We start from the raw sequence: 18030 nt of genomic DNA, 5'->3' as shown, positions 1-18030 counted from the left end.
AGGCAACAAACGTAGCAATAACAAGAAAAATCGTTAACTTTGGTTCTACCGAAGCTATAAAACTCTTTACAAACAAACAAAATTTCCATGCAAGTGATTTTTATCATTTAGTTTGTATGGTGGCTATGTGCTATAGTGGTTCAATAGCGACGGTTTCGACGAATGAACAGCTTCAATTCCTTTTCCATTGTCCAAAGCTGGCCGTTTCTGGGTGATTGCTTCCGAATTAAGATTAAGCCATATTTGAGTAGGTCATAAGAGATGACTCCCTACCATTCTCACCACACTCTTAGCAAAACCGCGCTGACCGTAAATTCTGGCGTGGCCAGGTTCCGCTATTCGACCACGCTTTTCATGAGAAGTGGCTAAATTTTCATCGTCAGTAATCATTCACTTCAGAAATGCAGCCATTGTTTCGATTCAGCAGCGATTCGCTCCAAGAGTTTTTTTGTGTTAACTCGGTGGCACCCACCCATCAAGCTTCTTTTTGTATCCAGCCTTATTTAAATGGTTATAAAAGGGAATCGAAACAGTGCTTACATGACGGTCGCATTCAACAAATTGTATTATTTTATCGATATATCCAACAATTGGCCTTCCAGATGAAGGTATATCTTTGACATAAATATTCGTGGCACGGAATCGACGAAACGTAGCGTAGCGTAGCGTAGCTCGAACGCTTATACATATAAATCGAGTTACAAAATTACGCCATCTTTTGGAAAAAGAATGGATTCCTTTTCGCTAGACCTTATATGTATTATAATATGTATGGTAAGTGCTATTGCATTAAGTATTAAGAGATATTAAAAAAGTATAGCTCACAAATTTTTTGAAAAAAGTAACGGTACATTAAGTTTTCTTAAAATTAAGTACACCTGAGGTACCGAGGTTAAATACCAAAATAAAGTCGTATGTGAAAAAAGTCTATACGCTAGATGGCGCTGTCTTCACTGACACCAAGAAGAGTATAAAAATCACAATTAACTGTTTTATAAAATCCAACACACGCTGTATAGATATGACTAATGTTATAATAAATTTATTATAAACTGCTTGCAAACGCAAGTTCCAAAAGACCTTGACCTGTCGCAGTGAATCCTCATAGAAATAACAATCCAATCAACCGTCATTGCTTCAAAACAATTAAATTTTGATAATTTGCACATCTCTCGATGGTCTGAAAGCAATTGAAAATTGCAAAATTATGCATCAATAAACTTAACAACACTCGAAAAATGTTACAAACACTTGAAGAGAATGAAACAGAAGATTTTATGGCGAACTGGAAGGCAGAATACTGCAGGTCAAATTACGAAGATAGCGCACTCATAATATAATCTGGTTGTAATATGTTTTGTTGTTGTATTATTTATTTTGCATTACTATTAAAATTGTGGTTGTTGTTGCCGTTATCTAAAGCAATGACTGGCAACAGCTTATATCCAAAGAGGTATCGCAATAAGAGATTCGCCTCTTCAGCATTATTATGACAGGGCTTGCAAGCGAGAGAGTAGATTATGTGAAAAGTAAACTGTGAGCTGAAGACTGGGCCAGACTGCACTGTGTCTACTTCAACAATTACTCGTAGGTGTATGCGTGTGTATTTAGAGAGAAAATGGACTAAAGGGAATGAATTCAGTTGTGTGTGTGTGTGTAAGTATAATGCCATCGAAAGCATTATCAGCAGTGTCATTATCTCAGCATCAGAACAGCTTGGATCCTGTGACAGGTGAGCCGTTGAGTAAGTGAAGAGAAGATTGGTAGCCACGGCAACGACGACGTCTTTTTGGCTGCGTTTGCAATTTGAGTGTGAACGAATTGAATGAGCTGAAGTAACAATGTGTTGAAAGTGTAGAACTTGAAAATTAGAAGGATACTTTGAAAAAAAAAAGACTTGATAAGGTAAGTAAGAGGGGAGTAAATAATTATGTTCGCAGATCATTTCCTGTAACAGAAATTGACTTTATAAATCAATGTGTACTCGTACGTTTAGAGTTGGTCTGTCCTTCAAAGCTCAAGTCGGCTACTGAATTTTATGAAAACCTCTTCAAAATTATTATATGATATACTTGTAGTAGGCAGAGTACGGCAATAGAGAAGGCTACTAAGTTGAATAATTTTTGAATTTTTGGATTGTTTGAAATAATATGGTAGCATATTTCCACCCTTTAGAAGTCATAAAAAAGTTATTAAGTTAAAAATGTAATATGGGTGTAAAACTGAAAACGATTAAAATTAATAAGAGTTCAAATTAATTTTTTACTAAAGTGTTGCCACCTGTTAAAAAAATTACATCAATAATATTTAGACGTTAAAAAATGGTTATGAACCTGAAAATTATTAAAATTGCTAACCAATAAAAATATTTATTGGACATGGTTGCCACCTGCTGAAAAAATTAAATCAATAAAATTGACAAGCTAAAGAAATAGATATTTGAATTGAAATCCTTTATTTTAAAAAGGTTAAAGCTGAAAACATTTTAGAGAAGGGTTGCCACAGGTTATAATTTGTTTGTTTTATTACATTGGAAAAATAAAGGATATGTTAGTTTTCGATTACTAAACTAAAAATATTAAAAAATTATATCTGCCGGAGATATAGATAGAGTTGCTACCGGTGTGAAAATCCGTATATATAGTAAGTGAAAAACCGTTTCTATTACGTAGATATGACTGTTTTAGGAGAGCTATATGTAAAATGTAACCATGGGTTTTTGATGGTCGTTCCATTTAAATGTATTTTAACTGAAATATTCCATTAATGGTAACTTTCTTAAAAAATAAAATAAATTCAGGTAGGGGTCCAAACTCTCAAGTAAAATATTGGGCTCATCAAAAATTAATGAGTTGCAGAAAAAGTTAGAGTCCAACTGATTATTAAACTTTCTCGGATCTTACCGACACTTAATTCGCTTTTTTCTCAGATTTTAAATGAGATAACAACAGCATCATACAATTAAAAGTACTCTCCAACATACACTAATAAAGAGTTCTATTGCTATTTCCAATCCATTTCAGTTTTAATTATTCTAAATTAAAAAAAAAAAACCAAAACAAATATTGATTTGAAAAAATCGACAGAAAATAACTGTATAATAGTCTGTAAATTACTACAAGAAATTCTACTGTCACAAAATAGCCTAAACGGCAAACCGTCACTGTCAAGTGGAAAACTCAAATAAGAATGGCAAAGTAAAATTTCGCTGAGCTAAGTTCATACTTGTTGGCCTAGGATAACTACATATTTGCCTTACAGCGCTGCAATATAACTTTTGCATTTGCCGCGCGGCATTGTACGTATTGCCATTGTGCTTTCAGCTCACGTGCTGCATAATGCGGCAATCAGAAATAAACGCCCACAACAACAAACAACGCAGCTGCGGCAAGTTCCTGTTGCTGGTGACGACGCAGCTTGTATTATACAAGCACTCCGGAACTCTCTGTTGAGCAGCGACGAAATAACCAGAGCGCGTGAAAAATTTGCTGACCAAAAGCGCGAAATACGGAGAGCACTAAAATAAAATCATGGTTGTTTGTACTCAGAGCGAAAGCTCAAAAGCCAGTGAGCGATAAGAGCAAGAAAGAAAACTGGAGCGCCACTACGAAAAGTGGAAGTAAACTTTTAAATACTGGAGACATTTTGTAATGCTCAATTTCCGTATCTAAGTGCTTTGTACTTTAAAAGCTCGTCTCGTAAAGCATGCCTATCGAGCTTTTATGAATTTCTTTATATTGTGCAAGGCACTAGTTAAACTAGTATGCAGGAAATTTTTCGGAACTGAGCAAGTTATTGAACCCTTTGACTATTTTTTTGTTGTAGTTTGGGATATTTTCAACCGGAATTAATCGAATTTGCTACTTTTCATAGGGGGTGTTGCACAAAGTCACCGATAGATGGAAATATGAATGAGCTTAAGCATATGGCTGCAGCTCTTAGTAAGAGACTACATTTTGGTTTTTCAACAATTTTTGCAGAGTTTTAAGCACTACAATGCAATATATAATATTTTATTAAAAATAAGTTTATTTATTTATTTATTTATTTATAACATTTATTTATATAAAGAGACAAAAGTTAGTTGGAAATCTTTGATATCAAAAAGTATAAAATCGCATTTTTTGATAGTACTGTTATATTTTGAGCTTGTGTGAAATCTCAAAAGTTTGCAATTCCGTTAGAATCTCTCTTCTGAATGACGTCTGTGCCATATGAATTCGCGAAATTGTCTCTGCCCCATTACGATTGGAGTGTCGCTGATGTAAAAGAGGTCAGCAGGTCGCTGCTATGACTTTGAAAACACATAACCGCAATGTATTTGCAATACATATGTATATTCCTATATTATTTTTTCGCTGCCTAACATTCGCTCTTGGTAAATGTAGCAAGCGTCGTGTCACTAGCTGACCTCTAAATGCATGTATTGGTGGGGTGTGTGAACTATTTATGGCACTTGTTTCTCTTGCGCCTAAAAATAGATTTGCCAAGTTGAATTGAAAGTATTTTTAGCAAGGACACTCAACGGTATTTTACATGCGATAAATTGTTGAGATTGCGCTGGAGTTGAGACACGTGATGTAAGGAGAGTATTACGAGTTTTATGAAGTAGAAGTATGCCGATTGTTGAATGGACGATTATTTCTGGCTAAGGATTTATTGCCTGATGATGATAGTGAACAACATATTGCGTCACGTTTAGAGCTTTCAACTGCCAGTGTTAGTATGAAAAATGAGAACAAGGATCTAATTCTATCTACTAGACTAACATTAAGGGCACAGTTCGTGACCTTCAATATACTCAATACATATGCAAAAAAATCTACTTGTTTATGGGTTGTTTTTAAAAATACTAACGACAAGTTATTAGCTATCTTAGAACAGCTGAGAAACAGTTTAAGGAGACTCTTTTATCTGTGAGAATTTTTTTTTTTTTTTATATCAAATTTCCTAACGAAGTTTTAAAGCTTTTATAATAAGTATGCGGCGCGACAAAACCAACCGAGCCCTCATTCTAATAGACTTGATAACTAAACAAAAAATTTTAGTTAACTTTATTCATTGATTATAATTTTCATTTTTCTAATTACAAATCTGCAGCTCTAACAAATTTTATTCCTCTCTTCTCAGGTAAGTTTGAGTTTTTGAGTACTAAAATACTTGATAAATCGGAGTAAGTGATTAACCATTATTAAAAACTAATATCTACAATAATTAAATTGTTTTTATTAATATTTTCATTGTTTAATTCCACTAAAAATATTCCTACTGGTCCTCTTGCCATGCAAGATTCGTTACGCTACAATTATCAGCAATATGTTGAAGCAGCATGTATCTGCAATTTGTTCCTAAGCGTATCACAAGTTCTACGCTATTTTCAGAAACAAAAAACATATATAAGCAAAATACAAATATTAGCTTCAGTCATGCGCAGTGTTATCGGCAACATATTGCTAGCAATATATGTGCTATATACATCTGTTTGTACTCACTTAACATATGATTGCAACATGCTTTTGCCTTGCTATGCGGCTTTTTTTTCATTCAACACATACTTTTGCTTGTCATGCCTTGCTATATGAAGGAAATTCTGCCTCTTATGTAGTGTATATATGTTGGAAGTGTGTATGTATATATACAAATGCTTAGTTTTACTACTTCCCTCGTGAGTGGATGCTTGTTTTTGAGGTTATTGTGTCACATTTGACGTCATTGGCGTAAAAATTGTGGCGGTATGTTGCTTTGCGCTCAGCTCTCCGAAAAACAGATGGTCTTTAACGGTGATGATGATGTGGATGGGTGTGTGAAATGCGAATTAAGGGGGCTGTGTGGAAAGAGTGCATACGTGTGTGTGCGCTACATGTGCATTGCTTGTTTGAAATTAAATATGCAGTGACAAATGAGGGAATTTGTCACATGGAAAATATAATTTAGTCACCGTTGTGTTGGAAAAATTTTAATTTTATATTTAGTGTTAATTATGGCGATTTTAGTTTCTTTTTATCGCATCACAAGTGGTGCTTTAGTAGTTTGTATTTTGGTACTTAATATAACATAAAATATTTTTGGATATTTTGTCAGTATTTTGGTGCTTAAAACATCACTGGGTATTAGAAGAAAATTATGAGAAATAATGATGGCAACAAAACAATGTATTTGTAAGTAATAATAATTATTATGACAATGATATTTTATTTTTAATTTTATTTATTTTAATTTATTTTATTATATTTTTTTACTTCATTTTATTTTATTTATTTTATTTTACTTTATTGTATTATATATTATTTATTTTATTTTATTATTAAATTTTTTATTTATTTAATTTAATTTAACTTAATTATATTTAATTTTATTTTATTCTATTTTATTAATTTAATTAATTTAATTTAATTTTTATTATATTTTATTTATTTTGTTTTATTTAATTTAATTTAATTTATTTTATTTTATTTTATATTATTATAAATTATTTTTTTCCAAAAATCTGGTAAACCCATTTTTGCTTCCCTTTAATCTCTTCATATTTATATATTTTTATTGAAAAAGATATTATTTTATTTTTTATATCTTTTTTAAAATTTATTTTTTGGTTGGCAACCCTGATTAAAGTCTTAAAAGTAATTTTGTAAAATATTAGAAATTTTATTTAATAGTATAATACACATTTATATATCAGATGTAGTAACTTGTTTAAGTAATAGTAATCAATTAACACTGATGATTACATACTTTGCGTACTGATAAATATATACACTCGGCGAAAAAAAACCCACGCACTTTACAAAGTGGCTATATATAGCGCAAAACTGAGGTTTATGTTATCTTAAGTTAGACCGTTTTTTTTTTTTTGAGAGTGAACCCTTTTTATTCACTTCATGCTCAAATCATTTTTATATAATAAACTTATAGTTTAACACTTATAACAAACAACAGACCTCAAATTCGTTATGAACAATAATATCATTTTTAAAAAAGTTATTTATATATTGTATTTTGAGCAAATAGTGACATTTTTAATATTGGAATATTAGAAATTTTTCGACTTCGTCGGTTTTTTTTTTTCTCTGAGTGTATGTATATGTAAGTAAACGCCATACAAACAAATGTTTATGCATGTACAAGATTGTGAAGTAAACTAATTAACAAAGTATAAATTTATGCATCCGCAATCGCAACGAAAATATATTAACTTAACACATTCTGCTTTTCATCCATTTTCGCAAACACTCGATGTAGATTTGACTGTATGTACATACATATGTTGTAAATATTCAGAAATAATCACTGATTGACAGCGGCGGAAATTCCTACTTGAAATCTGCAAATTTTCAAGTAGAAATCATATATTTGTTGACGTTTTTTATTTTCTATTATTTTTTAAATTATTATTGTGGATTATTGGATTGATGTTGCACACAAATATATATATGGCTAGAAAAAATACCAATCAATCGCACTAACAACGTTTTTCGTACATCAACAGGGATTTGTGGTACTTTCTTTATAACATATTCATAGAAAATATACAAAAGTGTGAAAAATATTCGTAGTTATTATTTGGATACGTACATATATAATAAGTCAGTCATAAAATACGATTTCATTATGATTACTTTGCGAGCAATTGATAAAACTCCGCCGGCAGTTTTTAGAGAGTATGTTTTTTTTTACTGAATATTAACGATTACCTGAGACCAAATTGGTAGTCCTTCTAACCTAAGAGTCTAGAAATTCATTTAAACCAACACAAATTTAAAAGTGTGTACATACAGGGTTGCCAATAAATTCATTTATCAAAATGTTCATAGACTTCAATGCCAATATAAGCTTTTTACACGTTTTTTGTGATGTTACAGGGTTGCCACTCTACTAATACTTCTTTTCCGGAAAAAAACAACAAAAAGTTATTATTTTAAAATTATTTAATTTTAAAGTTTTTTTAAGTTGCTAAATATAAATTATCATATCATGTGAAATTTTCTATGGCTAGAGCTGTCACCATACTCAATGAATATTTAGATTTAGTGTGTTTTTTTATATCCTGAATAGCGTATATTAAGTTTGCCACGATGTTTGTAACTTCCAAAAGGAAACGTCAGAAAAGAAGAAGATGAATAGTCAGCATGACGAACTGAGTCGGTTAAGCCATGTCTGTCTGTTTTGTCTGTCCGTCTGTCCACCTATCTGTCAGTATTCATGCTAACTAGTCGCTCAGTTACCATTCTGAAATTTTGCACACATCCTTTTCTCCCCAAGAAGCTGCTCATTTGTCGGAACGGCAGCATATAGCTGCCATACAAACTGACCGATCAAAAGTCTTGAAAGGAATCTTTTGTATTTGTGAAGGGTATTACAGCTTCAATACAAGCGAAGTTAACGTTTGTTCTTGTTATTAATATAAATGATTACTATTGATTAGCAAATACTTTTTAACCATAATAACAACATTATTTTGAATTCGTATAGGGATTTAAATGACAAAGAGAGGTACCTCTCCTCGGCTCGTTTTTGCTACGCTAAACTGTGGGCCCACTTTTCTCTTCTTAATTGTTACCAAGGCGTTAATGCTTAACGCAAATTCACTGAACTATTTTCATTGCTTTTGCCACAATTTTACTTTGAAATTGTTAGTGTCTATATCTCAGTAGTTGATAGTTGGAATTTCAAGTTCGGAGAACTGTCAAAAGATGCTTGAAAATGTCGATACAAACAATATGCTAGCAGTGCGACTGCGGAAAGTACGTAAAATCCTTGAATTGCTTTCGTTTTTATTTTTAAAAATACAACTTAACAAACACAAGTAACAAGTAACAGATTTTTAAAAATAATAGTTTCTGTATAAATTCGCTTAAATGCGGTTTTTAAAACTGCGATACCTTTAAACGTAAACATCGAGTGCTTCGTATAGCTTTAAGAGTTCTCAGTGATCAGGAATAACACCAAGAGAATTTGGTAAATATGTTTTGCAGAAATTTATCTGACCACACTGTTGGAATTATCTGTACCTGGATAGAATGATCCTAGATTGATTCTAAAAATAAGTAGTTTTATTAATTGGATAGGAAGCCGACCAGTTCTAGGTTATAAGAAAACAGGTTAGTTAGGTTAATTAGACTTGGTTGCAGGAAGATCATATTTGAACCGCTAAAGTTATAAGATTGTTGCTGCTAAGTGTCTGACCTCGGATAAATCTTCGTAAACCGACCACAAGTCTTGAGTGCAATACAAATCTAATAAGTTGAGTTGTGCCTAGAAGAAGGAGGGGTTGAGATACATAACATGCACAGCACAACGGAACTCTTGCGACTCATCCCGAGACTAAAAGCGCAAAGTTACTGGTAGTTTACCAACAATAAACTTAATACAAACCTCAAAGCTACGAGTATTTCCACAGAATAGAGTAATCAATATACACGTAAAGTCCAAACACAGTTCTTATTAGTTTACAATAATTGTTGCTCATAATAAGTTTTTTATTTTGATTTACACATTTCACAATGGTTAGTCAGTTCGCTTTAGATTCGTTTGACTCACGGCAAGTCAGAGTTTTGGCGCACCCAATTGCGGAATAAGGAAACCTTCGTATAAGCATCGGGAAAAGTGGAGGCACAATCACCAACACCATAGCTGCTCAAACCGACCAACCGACCTTTGTAGATAGCTGGACCACCAGAGTCACCTTCGCAGGCACCATTACCTACAGTGTGCGATAGGCAGAGCGTTGTCGGGTCGACATCATCAATGAAACGTTTACAATTGGCATTACTGAGGCTGCGCAAAATGTTGTATTTAAGACGTGACGACAATTCACCATTCGCACTCACGAGGCCAAAACCGGAAATGGTGACAGGGGAACGGTTGGGCGGCTCAGCGGTAGCCAACGGTATTGCCTTAATTTGATTATTGAAGGAGAGTTTCGTACTTAAACGCAAGAGCGCAATATCATATACGAAATCATCATATTGTGGGTGAACTATGGTCTCGGCGACGCTCTTGTATACACCGCCTGTGTAGAGCTGAGTAGAACCTGCGCGTACCGTGAAGTCGGAAGCTGGAAATCTAGAAAGGGGGAAACCTCAAATAAACATCTTGTACATTAAGTTATTTGGTGTGCTGTAGACTCACTTGCTGCCAGGTCGACTGGTTACACAATGTGCTGCCGTCACAACATAACTTTCACTAATGATCGAACCACCGCAAGCAAAACCGCCGCGTATATATAATGCTATTTGATGTGGAAATTGTCCATCGGCTGCATATTGACCGCCCACAATGCGTGAGCTGGGTTTATCTTGCACTGGTTCCAAGTCCTTCACATGAAATTTGTTTACAACCTGCGTAGTTGTTGGTATAGTCGAGACTAAAACCAAAAGTCCACAAATAACTAGTAACTGTGTTACCACACTAACGGTATTACGACTTCCCATTTCTCTCGCTTTTGACTTTTAACGCACCTGTTGTCAAACGAACTCTGAGCAGTTTAAGGGCCGTAGCTCTACTTATATACCTATTGTTGTTTTTGTGGACCTCAACTGCACTGATTATTAACTAGATTACTCAAGTAATTAGTTGAACTTTTTTATTATCATTTATGGAAAATTTTGTTTACGTTTAGTTATTTGCAGAAAAATTCTCTTTTATCAAAATTTCACCAAACCTAAAGGTGATTATAATTTTGCTGTTGACTGTGATTGTTTGATTAGCTCGACTCCAATTGATAAGCCGCTAGGTCGTAATCAGTCGTAACGTTGAGCTGGGTCTTAGACGGGTCTTAGACGTATAGTCATTAGTTGTAATTATAAAGCTTGAGCTTGAGCTCTGGTAGAGTTGCTGGTTTCTAGGGAACAAAGATTGTTGTGAAGTTAGGGAATGAGCAATGCGTGACTAAGAGAGAGGAAAAATAATATTCCATTTAACCGGGTGCCAAATATTCCGACATCTTACACATTTATTGTAGAAAGACTTACCATGCCTAAATAGGGTCTCCTTTTATTAGTCCGAAGAAGAACTATTTATGACCAGAAAGGCCTTTTGCTAACACCTACTGAACTTTTGGCTGAATAATGTTTTGTAATACCTTAGTTTTACATCTCTTTCTGAAATATTTGATATATCAAAACTGCCATCTCACTGCCAATCTCTATCTTTCTCTCTCTCCGACCCCATTTTTCTCACTCTTTCCCTCTCTATCTCTAGAGTGTTTTGTTACTCCCAAACCTTTCCTTAGTCACTCCGAGGGCTGCATCAAGCCCTCTTAACTTTCTTTACTGCCTTTGTAGACTACGTTATAGCTGTTACAGATATCTGCAATAAGATATTTTTATATCCTTATAACATGTTGCCGCAGGGTATAACAGTTTTGTTCACGTAACGGTTGTTTGTATCACTTACAAGAGTATAGTTATGGAGTGATATGTATATATAACTGATCAGGATGACGAGACAAGTTGAAATCCGGATGTCTGTCTGTCGGTCCGTTTGTCTGTTGTCTGTGCAACTTATGTAAAAATTTAGATAATCTAAATAAATTTGGTACGTAAGACTATTTTGACATGTTATGAGAAAATGAGCGAAAACGGATTGTACTTTAAACGAAATATTGGTGAAAATTTGTCCCCCGATATATTGATTAATGCTTGATTTGTATACTGGAAAGTGGGAAAATCGGATAGAATTTAAAGTCGTGTTATGTGTGAAGTAGGCGTGGTTAAAGTCCGATTTCGCCAATTTTCGCATAACATGGGATTATCAAAATAGTGTTACGTACCAAGTCTAAAACTTGACAAAATCGAATCCTAACCTTTTCGCTACATTTTGTAGTATACAATTTTGCCAACACCTGAAAGTATTTCCTCGGGTTTGAACCTCGCAAGTTGCAAGATTATAAAATGTTCGGTTACACTTGAACTTACCCCTTCCTTACTTGTTTTTATTGTGATTGATAACTAAGTTATTGATATCTGTGATAATGTTAAATCTGTTGTGGAGCTAAATTTTTGACTCAACAACGTTTTATAAAACCATTTTTTTGCCTCTCACTTTACCTGATATAAATTCGCTTTCTAACTAACCTTCTCTTTCACTCCGATGAATTTTATGGCCGTCGAAATTTACTTTATTGACTTTGAGGCCTAAATCAATCTAAACGACTGTGAAGAAATCAAACATAGAGTAGTTATCTGATTTTCATCGTTATCACTGCCCTCGTAAACTATTCAAAGCTGTTATTTATAACTGCTTATGACTCAGTTTCTCATCTAGTGGCAGCAAAATTACCATGCGGCAAATATATTATATGGGTTTTCATTAAATTTATTTGAGTTAAAAGCTTACTTAAGTTTTTTACTTTGCGATCAAATGATAAAACTCTGCCGGCAATTTTTAGAAAGTATGTTTTTTTTTACCTAAGAGTCAAGAAATTCGCTTAAACCAACACAAATTTAAAAGTGTGTACATACAGGATTGCCAATAAATTCATTTATCAAAATGTTCGTAGACTTATATAAGCTTATTACACGTTTTTTTTGATGTTATAGGGTTGCCACTTTCTCAATAATTTACGATTTATTAGTAAAAAAATTTGTATTAAAAAGCGAACTTTGCTTTGCTAAAACATGATATCATAAAATTAATTTATTTCAAATATTTCGTGCTGGGCAAAGTTACCGGGTATTTTCTTTTCAAGAAAAAAACAAAAAAAAATTACTTATTTAATTTTGAAGCTTTCTTAAGCTGCTAAATATAAATTATCATATCATAAGACATTTTCTATGACTAGAGCTGTCACCTTATATTGCATATTTAGATTTAGTGTGTTTTTTTATATCCTGACGAGGGTATATTAAGTTTGCCACGTTGTTTGTAACTTCCAAAAGGAAACGTCAGAAAAGAAGAAGATGAATAGTCAGCATGACGAACTGAGTCGGTAAAGCCATGTCTGTCTGTTTTGTCTGTCCGTCTGTCCACCTATCTGTCAGTATTCATGCTAACTAGTCGCTCAGTTACCATTCTGAAATTTTGCACACATCCGTTTCTCCCCAAGAAACTGCTCATTTGTCGGAACGGTAGCATATAGCTGCCATACGAACTGACCGATCAAAAGTATTGAAAGGAATCTTTTGTATTTGTGAAGGGTATTACAGCTTCAATACAAGCGAAGTTAACGTTTGTTCTTGTTATTAATATAAATGAGTACTCTTGATAAGCAAATACATTTTAACCATAATAACAACATTATTTTGAATTCGTATATGGATTTAAATGACAAAGAAAGGTACCTCTCCTCGGCTCGTTTTTGCTACGCTAAACTGTGGGCCCACTTTTCTCTTCTTAATTGTTACCAAGGCGTTAATGCTTAACGCAAATTCATTGAACTATTTTCATTGCTTTTGCCACAATTTGACCTTGAAATTGTTAGTGTATATTTCTCAGTAGTTGATAGTTGGCATTTCAAGTTCGGAGAACTGTCAAAAGATGCTTGAAAATGTCGATACAAACAATATGCTAGCAGTTCGACTGCGGAAAGTACGTAAAATCCTTGATTTGCTTTCGTTTTTATTTTTTAAAATACATCTTAACAAACACAAGTAACAAGTAACAGATTTTTGAAAATAATAGTTTCTGTATAAATTCGCTTAAATGTGGGTTTTAAAACTGCGATACCTTTAAACGTAAACATCGAGTGCTTCGTATAGCTTTAAGAGTTCACAGTGATCAGGAATAACACCAAGAGAATTTGGTAAATATGTTTTGCAGAAATCCATCTGACCACACTGTTGGAATTATCTGCACCTGGATAGAATGATCCTAGATTGTTTGAAGATCATGCTGGTATATTCTAAAATGAATAGTTTTATTAATAGGATAGGAAACCGATCAGTCCCAGGTTATAAGAAATCAGGTTAGTTAGGTTAATTAGACTTTGTTGCAGGAAGATCATATTTGAACCTCTAAAGTTATAACATTGTTGCTGCTAAGTTTCTGACGTCCGGATAAATCTTCGTAAACCCACCACAAGTTTTGAGTGCAATATAAATCTGATAAGTTGAGTTATTTCGCTATAAAGTAGTTTGCCTAGAAGAAGGTGGGATTGAGACCGTAGTTTTTCAGTAGTAAAAGATGTAATGAGATAATTGTAATTTGCTATCCTACATGCAACTTCCACAGTGGTAATCAGGTAAGCATTCTAGTTTTCCCGAGTGGATCCCGATAACACCCTGTATAGATACATAACATGCACAGCACAAGATATTCAACGGAACTCTTGCGACTCATCTCGAGACTAAAAGCGCAAAGTTACTGGTAGTTTACCAACAATAAACTTGATACAAACAAAGCTAGGAATATTTCCACAGAATAGAGTAATCAATATACACGTAAAGTCCACACACAGTTCTTATTAGTTTACAATAATTGTTGTTCATAATAAGTTTTTTATTTTGATTTACACATTTCACAATAATTAGTCAGTTCGCTTTAGATTCGTTTGACTCACGGCAAATCAGAGTTTTGGCGCAACCAATTGCGGAATAAGGAAACCTTCGCGTAACCATCGGGATAAGTAGAGCCACAACCATTAACAACAAAGTTGCTCACACCAACCAACTGACCATTGTAGATAGCTGGACCACCAGAGTCACCATTGCAAGCACCATTACCTGCAGTGTGCGATAGGCAGAGCGTTGTTGTGTCTACATCTCTAAGGAAACGTTTACAATTGGCATTACTGAGGCTGCACAAAGTGTTGTATTTAAGACGTGACGGCAATTCACTACCAGTGCGCACACGGCCAAAACCGGAGATGGTGACAGGGGAACGGTTGGGCGGTTCAGCGGTGGCCAACGGTATTGCCTGAATTTGATTATTGAAGGAGAGTTTCGTACTTAAACGCAAGAGCGCAATATCATATACGAAATCATCATATTGTGGGTGAACTATGGTCTCGGCGACGCTGCTGTATACACCGCCTGTGTAGAGCTGGGAAGAACCTGCGTATACTATTAGGTAGGAAGCTGGATATCTAGAAAGGGGGAAAACTCAAATAAACATCTTGTATACTACGTTATTTGGTGTGCTGTAGACTCACTTGCTGCCAGGTCGACTGGTTACACAATGCGCCGCCGTCACAACATAACTTTCACTAATGATCGAACCACCGCAAGCAAAACCGCCGCGTACATATAATGCTATTTGATGTGGAAATTGTCCATCGGCTGCATATTGACCGCCAACAATGCGGGAGGTGGGTGTATCGTCCACTAGTTCCAAGTCCTCCACATGAACTTTGTTTACAACCTGCGTAGTTGTTGGTATAGTCGAGACTAAAACCAAAAGTCCACAACTAACTAGTAAATGTGTTACCACACTAACGGTATTACGACTTCCCATTTCTCTCGCTTTAGACTTTTAACGCACCTGTTGACATACGAACTCTGAGCAGTTTAAGGGCTGTAGCTCTACTTATATACCTATTAGTGTTTTTGTGGAGCTCTACTGCACTGATTATTAGCTAGATCACCCATGTAATTAGTTGAACTTTTTTTATTAGTGTTTTTGGAAAAAACATGTTTTGCATTTATTTGCTTGCAGTAAAAGTCCCTTTATCAAAATTTCACCAAACCTAAAGGTGATGATAGTAGAGGCAGTAGGCGCTAATTTTGCTATTGACTGTCATTGTTTCATTAGCTCGCCTGCAATTGATAAGCCGTTAAGGTGTAATCAGTCGTAACGTTGAGTCAACCGTATGGGTCTTCCACGTATAGTCATTAGTTGTAATTATAAAGCTTGAGCAAATTCTATTTGCTTTGCGAAGAATCATATAAAAATGCTTGATAATAATATATTTGAACAGTCTCTTGGTGGTGGTGTTATAGTCTAGCTGTCTTCGATTGATAATTTCTCTGCTTGCTTGTGAAAAGATGTACATATGAAAGTAACAGCAAAGTTACCGAGTTGAATTGAAGCAGGAGATATGCGAATACCTCATTAAAGTAGTATAACTTCTATCTTCAATGCATTTTCATATTTTAGCTCACTTTATTGCATGACTCAAATGATAAAAAAAATACAAATTTCTTTTTTTTTCTTGTTGTTTTAAAACATAAGACTTAAAATTAATTATAATATTTTATAGAAAAAAAAAAAAAATACTGGTTACAACAACGTTTTTTAACGCGAAAAAAAATTTCTAAGAATCATAACATTACTGAATGTAGTGTGGCATGTGACAGAAGACATGTTAGCGCAGGGTTACAACACAAGTGCTGCATGTTTGTTTGAGCATCTAGTATAGTTTGTTCGATTTGCTGGAGAGTAACGCTTGCTGAATTGAGGACCGTTTATATTATTTTATTGGTACATTTTATTACACGTTATGAACACCTCGACGCGCTGGGGGTGAGGACTTTCTTAGTTGACTCAGTGTTTGAACATGTAAACCCTTTCATACTGATCTGGGACCAGGTCTTATCAGCAAACAGATGCAATAAAGGAAATTAATATAATATAATTGAAGTAATTTGCCTTATAAAGCAGGACTCGGAGACACACATAGAATATAATGAATTGATGAAATGAGATCTACACTTGCGAGTTGGTTTTGAATATATAAAATCTCTATAAAATTGTCTCAAAGAACTTTACTAAGCTTTGGTAGAGCTGCTGGTTTCTAGCGAACAAAAATCGTTGACTCAACAACGTTTTATAAAACCATATTTTTGCCTCTCACTTTACCTGATATAAATTTGCTTCCTAACTAACCTTCTCTCTCACTCCGAAGTGTTTTATGGCCGTCGAACCTTACTTTATTGACTTTGAGGCCTGATTCAATCGAAATGACTGTGGAGAAATCAAACCTAGAGTAATTATCTGACTTTCATCGTTATCACTGCCCTCGTAAATTACTTTATAGCTGTTATTAATAAATACTTATGACCCAGTTTCTTATCTAGTGGCAGCAAAATTAACATGCGGCAAATATGTTATATGGTATTGTATTTACTTAAATTTATTTGAGTCAAACGTTTTACGGCGGGTAATTCGAAGAAGTCAAGTACACAAGTTCACAAGCACTGGACCACTATCGAGTAGCTATTTGTGCCAAATGTAAAAGAAACCAACAGAGCTATCTTGGCTACAGTAATAAATTTGGACGCAGCCATTAGTTGCTTTGAATTTCCACTCTCCCTGCCGCTATTCGTCGGTTTTTGCGCATTTACTTCATCGATTGTTTTATGTGTGATTTCTTCTATTACAATATAAGATCTACATGCATATAGTAGATATCTACATATATATATAAAGATAGGATATACATATATATACCATATATTCACTGCAGTGCTGCTTACAATTCATTCGTAAATCACCAGCTCTCGCCGCCCTCAGCTGAGTTTCGGTGAACTCGTGCGATTTTTTGGCAGCATCACATGTTTTTCACTTCACTTCAAATCACTTTTTAACTAAATGCCGTTATTTTGTTATGTATGTGTGAGTGTTATTATAGCTTAAGAGTGCGCTGACAAAATCATAGTGATCAGCAGACAAATTCTTGTGTACAGCCACGTGAAGGCTACAATTGTAAGAAGAAGGGATGGTGGGACACTTTACACTGGCCATATGTATTGTTTGAGTAGAATATCTTTATAAACTGAGTAATTGGTTGGCTTATTATCGAATTGACCTTTCGTTTCTATGAAGCCGTTTCATTTTACTTTACACTTGGCTGCCAAACAATTTTGTAATGGTTTTATGAAGTTCATTCAAAATTAAACATCATTTTATTTGAATTTTCCAAATTTTACCCTTACTATTGTACTTCCAATAAAAATATTTTGTGTTCTCCACGTTGAAAGCTTTCTTTGTAAGTTCGTTAATTTTTGTATGGAATTTTCCAAATTGTTTTATTGGATTTTATTCATACCACTTTATTTATTTTATTTATTTGCACCAAGTTGTGATGTCTTTAAAATTATTAAAGAAACCAGGAAATAAAAGATCAAAGTCAGCAATTGACCTGGTCAGCTTGGT

General features: G+C 34.2%; 3 protein-coding genes across 4 annotated transcripts in view; 1 reads left to right on the top strand and 2 right to left on the bottom strand.

Moving 5' to 3' along the window:
- The window catches only part of Sh (Potassium voltage-gated channel protein Shaker), a 392327-nt gene that overhangs the window by 43937 nt on the left and 330360 nt on the right, over window positions 1–18030 (top strand). The window lies entirely within an intron of this gene.
- Window positions 9436–10487, bottom strand: LOC106615680 (serine protease SP24D). Its single transcript, XM_070109842.1, has 2 exons — window positions 10129–10487; window positions 9436–10062 (listed from the first exon to the last, which is right to left on the bottom strand). Exons 1-2 carry the CDS (start codon window positions 10428–10430, stop codon window positions 9534–9536), a joined length of 831 nt encoding a protein of 276 aa, XP_069965943.1. The 5' UTR covers window positions 10431–10487; the 3' UTR covers window positions 9436–9533.
- LOC106615683 (serine protease SP24D-like) lies at window positions 14416–15450 on the bottom strand. The gene is made up of 2 exons (XM_070109939.1): window positions 15089–15450; window positions 14416–15022 (listed from the first exon to the last, which is right to left on the bottom strand). Exons 1-2 carry the CDS (start codon window positions 15388–15390, stop codon window positions 14494–14496), a joined length of 831 nt encoding a protein of 276 aa, XP_069966040.1. The 5' UTR covers window positions 15391–15450; the 3' UTR covers window positions 14416–14493.

The sequence above is a fragment of the Bactrocera oleae genome, chromosome 5 (assembly GCF_042242935.1).
Source record: "Bactrocera oleae isolate idBacOlea1 chromosome 5, idBacOlea1, whole genome shotgun sequence".
Taxonomy (NCBI): domain Eukaryota; kingdom Metazoa; phylum Arthropoda; class Insecta; order Diptera; family Tephritidae; genus Bactrocera; species Bactrocera oleae.
This window is presented reverse-complemented; position numbering and strand designations above follow the sequence as displayed.

Bases quoted from the DNA above. Each gene is read 5' to 3' on its own strand.
- LOC106615680 (XM_070109842.1), bottom strand. From the start codon at position 10,430: ATGGGAAGTCGTAATACCGTTAGTGTGGTAACACAGTTACTAGTTATT. The intron at 10,063-10,128 runs GTGAGTCTACAG...CCCCCTTTCTAG, and splicing joins ACCAGTCGACCTGGCAGCAA to ATTTCCAGCTTCCGACTTCA.
- LOC106615683 (XM_070109939.1), bottom strand. From the start codon at position 15,390: ATGGGAAGTCGTAATACCGTTAGTGTGGTAACACATTTACTAGTTAGT. The intron at 15,023-15,088 runs GTGAGTCTACAG...CCCCCTTTCTAG, and splicing joins ACCAGTCGACCTGGCAGCAA to ATATCCAGCTTCCTACCTAA.